The sequence below is a fragment of the Apis dorsata genome, unplaced genomic scaffold (assembly GCF_000469605.1).
Source record: "Apis dorsata unplaced genomic scaffold, Apis dorsata 1.3 scaffold_370, whole genome shotgun sequence".
Classification (NCBI taxonomy): Eukaryota; Metazoa; Arthropoda; class Insecta; order Hymenoptera; family Apidae; genus Apis; species Apis dorsata.
In genome coordinates, this window is record NW_006263634.1 from 319803 (window position 1) to 325619 (window position 5817).

The 5817-nt window shown below is 35.6% G+C and overlaps 1 protein-coding gene across 9 annotated transcripts in view; it reads left to right on the forward strand.

Annotated features, from left to right (window-relative positions):
- Positions 1–5054, forward strand: part of LOC102677853 (ecdysone-induced protein 74EF) — a 172364-nt gene extending 167310 nt beyond the window's left edge. For all 9 annotated transcript variants that reach the window (XM_006618707.2, XM_031511952.1, XM_031511953.1 and 6 more), the window contains one exon: positions 3791–5054. In XM_006618707.2, coding sequence (XP_006618770.1) covers positions 3791–4341 — 551 coding nt within the window. In that variant the 3' untranslated portion in view covers positions 4342–5054. The remainder of the gene's footprint in view (positions 1–3790) is intronic.
- Positions 5055–5817: the final 763 nt, after the last annotated feature.

Consider the following 5817-nt stretch of genomic DNA (forward strand, 5'->3'; position numbering starts at 1 on the left):
TCGTATCTGAGAAAGAAATAACGGTGCGTTTATTGGTACAGTAATTCGTCCGAAGGAAATCGTACGATAAGTCTCGTGCGTATCTGTGTCTTCAATTGGTTAGCCATACGAATTGCCGATAATGTCGGTGTCGATATATGTATACAGAACTAACTCGCTAAATGACGGGTTCACGGCTATTAACGCCATATATGTCTCCGTCGTATCTGTTATTTCTTTTTTTTTTATTCTCTTTTTCTCATTTGTCTATAAAGTATTATACGCGAATATCAGCTGCTTATACATACAAGTCTCGAATATTTTCGTTGCCAAGGAAAAAAATAAAATTCATACTTTTTGCTGAATCGACTTCTATAATAGATAAATGAAAAGATTATAAACGATGAAATACATAAAATGAAGATAAAGTTGTTTATCGTCGTAACCATTTATCATCCATTTTAACTTTTTCTTTTTCATATCTATATATATATATCTTTGCATTTTCTTTTTCTTTTTTTTTTTTTTTTCTCTAAAATTTATTCCCTAAATAATTATTCAAGTTACGAAAATGTACGTGAGAATCCGTTCTCCATATAGAGACGCAGAGATTCCTCTTCCGTCGTCTTCACTTTCAGTTCTACATGTCTCTTTACCCCATCCTTCCACTACTACTACCGATTCGTACGTTCCTGAACATCCCCACCAGAAACGGCGAGATCATCTCCTCCCGCTTCCCCGTTTTTTCTTTCGCTCTCTCCCTGTATCCCTCCCTTCTTGCTATACTTGTACTTCCGGCCGCAAGGCTAGCGCGAAATTCTCGCAAAATACACGAGAACCACGACTCCGTGGATAACTTCGATCCTTCCTTTTCCCTCTCTTTTCCCTTCCCTCTCTTTTGTACGTATTTTTAACTATCGACTTGTTCACCGGCTGCTTCATCTAAACTTCCTGCCACTGCTGTCAGGAAGAAACGGCCAACTACATGGTCGAAAACATCACTGTCGGAGCGGAAGCCACTTGTTCGTCTGTCTTCTTTTCTTTTCGTGTATTCTTCCTCTTCCTCTTGATTCTTTCTTACTTATTTAAAATCAATCAAGTAATGTTAATTCGGAAGTATATATCGTTTAAAAAACGTATATAGAATGAATAATTACAGTTTGATTTATAATATAATCGTTTTTTCCAAGCAATTAAATTCCTATTACACACAAATATTCGAGTGCCAATAAAAAATCGTAGTTAAAATCAGAATTTATGTTCTTCTTCTGTACAATAATAAAGCGGCAGCGACGGCAGTGTATTCTATGCGTCACGAAACATTCATGTGTATACGCGATGCATCGTCTCTCTAGCGGTCCTTCGCTATACGACATCCGTGGTATAGGTCAGTGAAGTAGTAGCTCCCCCACTACACCACTCCTAGACAACGGGTCTACGATTGACTCATCTAGCTAGTCATACGGCGCGTAAACACGATCCACTCCAGCTGTTCTCTGCCGCTCTTGATCTTCGTTCTATCTTTCTTTCTTTGTCTATCTATCTCTCTCTCCCTCTTTCATTCTCACTCGCTCTCTTCTTCCTTCTTCCTACTTCGTATCTTTTTTTCTACTATCTCGTTCTTTGTCGTCCTCCCTTCTACCTCTTTTTCTCTTGTATAATCTATATACACGGATCCTGAGAACAACGGGGCGTTCTCTTTATTTTTAGAGGCACCTCGAGAATTCGGTTCCCTGCCTCTCCATCTTTTTGTCTGCCTTATTCGATTCCTTTTCTCTCTCTCTCTCTATCCTTTTTCTCTATCTTTCCCCCTTTTTAAGCTTCTCTCTTTGGCATCGGCTCGAAAACAGAAAAGCTTCTCCTCGAATAGAGAAGGAATCGTTCAACCTCGTGGCGCACCTCCACGGAACTACGAAGAACGACGCATAGAACGCAAGAAAGTGGCACCGAGAACGGTGGTGGAGGGTATGCAGAGAACGAGTTCCGATTTTAGCGCAGTCGCGGCGGCCTCAGAACGAGCGGCGCTATTATGCACTAGTAGCTTGATGGCGTCACCCGTGCAACCTTGGCTCGGGTCAGTCCTCTATCATACTGCAGCCAGAGTTCCCCTACCCTTTTAGTCGTCATCCTCTTTCTCTATCTTGATCATCCTCTCTCTGTCTCTCATGTGATCACTCTCGTATGTTCCCTTTCATCCTTCTCTCTCTTCATTTGGCTCCGCTTAGCCCTCTCTTCTCTACCCGACTACCTCTTCTTCTCTTCGCGCGCGCACGGCACTGGCCACACGATCAGTGGCGTAAGAATACTTTCTATTTCGAGGTATCTCTGGAGTTCCTTGTTTTCGTAGAAGTTACAGAATTATTTTGCAACGAAATTTTTTATCTAGATCACATTTATGTAAAATATTTATTTTAATAAAAGGAAATATAGTCGGGATTAAAAAAATATATCTACTTCGAATACTGATAATCTACCGATGATTGAATGGGGAAAAACGCAAATAAATCTTAAAAAAGCATTTATAAATTTAAAATCAATAGATATACGATTATTTTACTGCTGTTGCGGTTTTACGATCGAAATTATCGATTCGTTTATAGAATCGTTTAATAGAATTGTTCATGTGAGAAATAGTTTGTAAAGATGCATCGCGTTTATACTTTCAGTTATACTAGTAAAATTATGTAGTTGTAACTGTGTGCTGCAACTAATCTCCTTCGACGCGTAAACAATATTTCTAACATTCGTAGATCTCGTATTCGATTCGACCTGTATGTCGATTTAATGCACGTTTTCTTTACTGCTTGTCACGGAATCGAGATCGATCGTGACCGCTTGAGAGAAAAAAGGTTATCGAGACGAAGCCGCGAGAACTCGTTCTGAAACATCAATCATCTGGTGACAGAAACGGCAAAGCACCGGCAACGATGCTCTGTGAACAGCTATTAATAGTTCATTGCACGGTTAAGTACGATGTATACTTCAAGAGACGCATTGCGAAAATCTCAATATCACGCAACAAATTGATTATTGATCAATGTTAATTCATAAGTTTATTTTGATCAAGAAGTTTTGAAATATAAAATATAGATACCACCAATCAGATTATCTATATATTTGAAAAATACTCACTAGTAGAATAGGATTGGATTTGATCAAACATATTAATTCAAATATGTAATGCATTTCATTCGAAATTTAAAAAACCTAACCTAAAATCCTATCTCTATGATCATTTGTATATGATTTTGTATATCTTCATATAAGAAATTATTTGAAATAAAAAAATATGATATATAATAATATATTAAATTTTTATAAGCATCAAATTTTTAATAAATGTATGTAAAAAATTCAAATACTTAATAAATATCTTTTTGTGCTTTCATAAATAATTCATTCAGTTAGAAAAAATATATATAATGGAAGTTGAATGAAAATCCAATTAATATGTGATATTTAAAAATAATAAATACTTAATGTGTATAAGAAAACTGATGCAAAATTTAATTTTTTCATAAATAAATAAAACAATTTTTTTTATAAGAAGAAAGTCTCATAATCGCATTAAGTTTATAATTAATTTGATGGCAATCTGTATTATCTTCTAATGATAACAATTATACTAGTGCCATCTAGCGAAGCTTATATAATATTACATAATTAAAGATAGTCATTTATTATGTAATTATAAATATTTTATAATTGATATTATAATTATCATTATTTACGTAAAAATATTTGGTAATATTAAAAATTGACATTAAAACAATATTTTCATACTTCATAATTATTTCTCTTTTGTTTACAGTATCCGAGAGCTATAGCAGTTATGTGAACTCGATGTATGCCAGCGGGGCCCAATTTGCAACACCTTGTACCCCTAGTCCACCACGGGGACCTGGAGGAGTTCCAACGAGTGTAATTCAAGCAGCTACCAGTTCGGTTTCCGACGATTTATATCTACTGGAATTAGGTTTTCCCCCACGATCGAAGAAGAACAAGTTGAAAAAACCGCGTCAAGGAGATGGTGCTGCGGTAAAAAGGAAATCTCGCGAAGGTTCGACGACGTATCTTTGGGAATTTTTATTAAAATTACTACAGGATCGAGAATATTGCCCTCGATATATCAAGTGGACGAATCGCGAACGAGGTGTCTTCAAATTGGTGGACAGCAAAGCAGTATCTCGTCTATGGGGTTTGCACAAGAATAAGCCGGACATGAACTATGAAACGATGGGTCGAGCCCTACGTTATTATTATCAGCGTGGTATCCTGGCAAAAGTTGACGGACAGAGGCTAGTCTATCAATTCGTGGATGTACCGAAGGATATTATAGAAATTGACTGTACCGGCGCGTGAGATAGGGTTCGACCGAAGGAACAGCAGCACGAGAGGCGAGCTATACGGGAAAAGAGTGATTCGTGTATTTATGCTGCGATCTTTCGCGAGAACACATCGTTATCGTCATCATCGTTCTCATCAAGCAGCTCTTCCTGCCACAATGTGCTTACTTGGCACACCCCCCAGACGATCTAAAGCATACCCTCTCTCTGACTTCGTTTGTTCCTTGTATTATAAATATATACTTATAGAGACATATATTAAAACGTGAATAGCGCATGCGCACGGATGCTGCTGCGTGAGGATGTGTTTTGTTTTTGTCGACGCGACAGTTGCCACGTACGGTATACCTATGCAACTACCGTATATTGTAATTTCGTCCTCCTTTGGTCTTTCTTTTTTTATTATTCTATTTGACGATATACGTCAATAATAATCGTACTATTTACAACGTATATTATATATGTATATATATATGCATACATATATGTATATAATATGTATACGTTGAGCTCGTTCAAATTTGTACAAAATTTAGTTTTTAAAAATGCTACGGCACAAATGTTATTAAATATGTTTTAATCAAGAGTAAATGAAGAAAGAAAAAATTAAAATGAATCTATTACTTAACATATAGCCTAACTAATATAGGCTAACAATTGTACATTCAAGAATGCGATAAATTATTTATTGTATATTAGACGATTATATATGTTACCTAGAAAAAAAAAGAAATTGTTATATACGTGTCGATGAAGGGAATCATAAGAAAGCAAAGGGGAAGTAAAACTTAACACAATGTGCATGCACGCGTATGTGGAAAGTTTAAAGAAGAAAAAAACGAAACGAAATGAGGGCTGTGAAAAGATTCAGAAAGGAAAAAAATATGATAGTGCGGAAATGATAAAGATGTTAAAAAGTTTTACGGAGCGAGCTCAGGGAGAGGTACACATATATACAAACACACATTTGTACACTACACGTGCATACGTGTGTATGATTGCACACGGCTGTACGTCTATACAAACACAGTATCCACACACTATATTTTTTTAAATATAAGCGAAAAAAGGGCGACTCTTCTATTTGAGCTGAAGGTTCAACAATGTAAGGTGCTGGCTATACACACGAGGTCCAAGAATGTTATTTAGCAAGCTAGTGTTACTAATTCATAAAAAAAATTATTGAAACAAACATTATATCTCTGTATATATAAAATTACACCTTTTAGTATATATTATTGAATATTATATATATATATTATATGAATATATATTGTATGTTATGTAGTAAATGGAGTGAGTTAATGTATCTCTATGAGATTTTTTGTCACGTCTGCATAGGAAGAAATTTGAATAACCGTCTATCCGTACGATGTCTCTATTCCTGTCTTTTTATATAGAAAAAAAAGGAAGTAAACACTGTGGAAGCATTATCGTTTTTCTCTTGTATTGTAATTCTCTTTTTCTTTTTTTTTTCTTTTTTTTTTTTTAA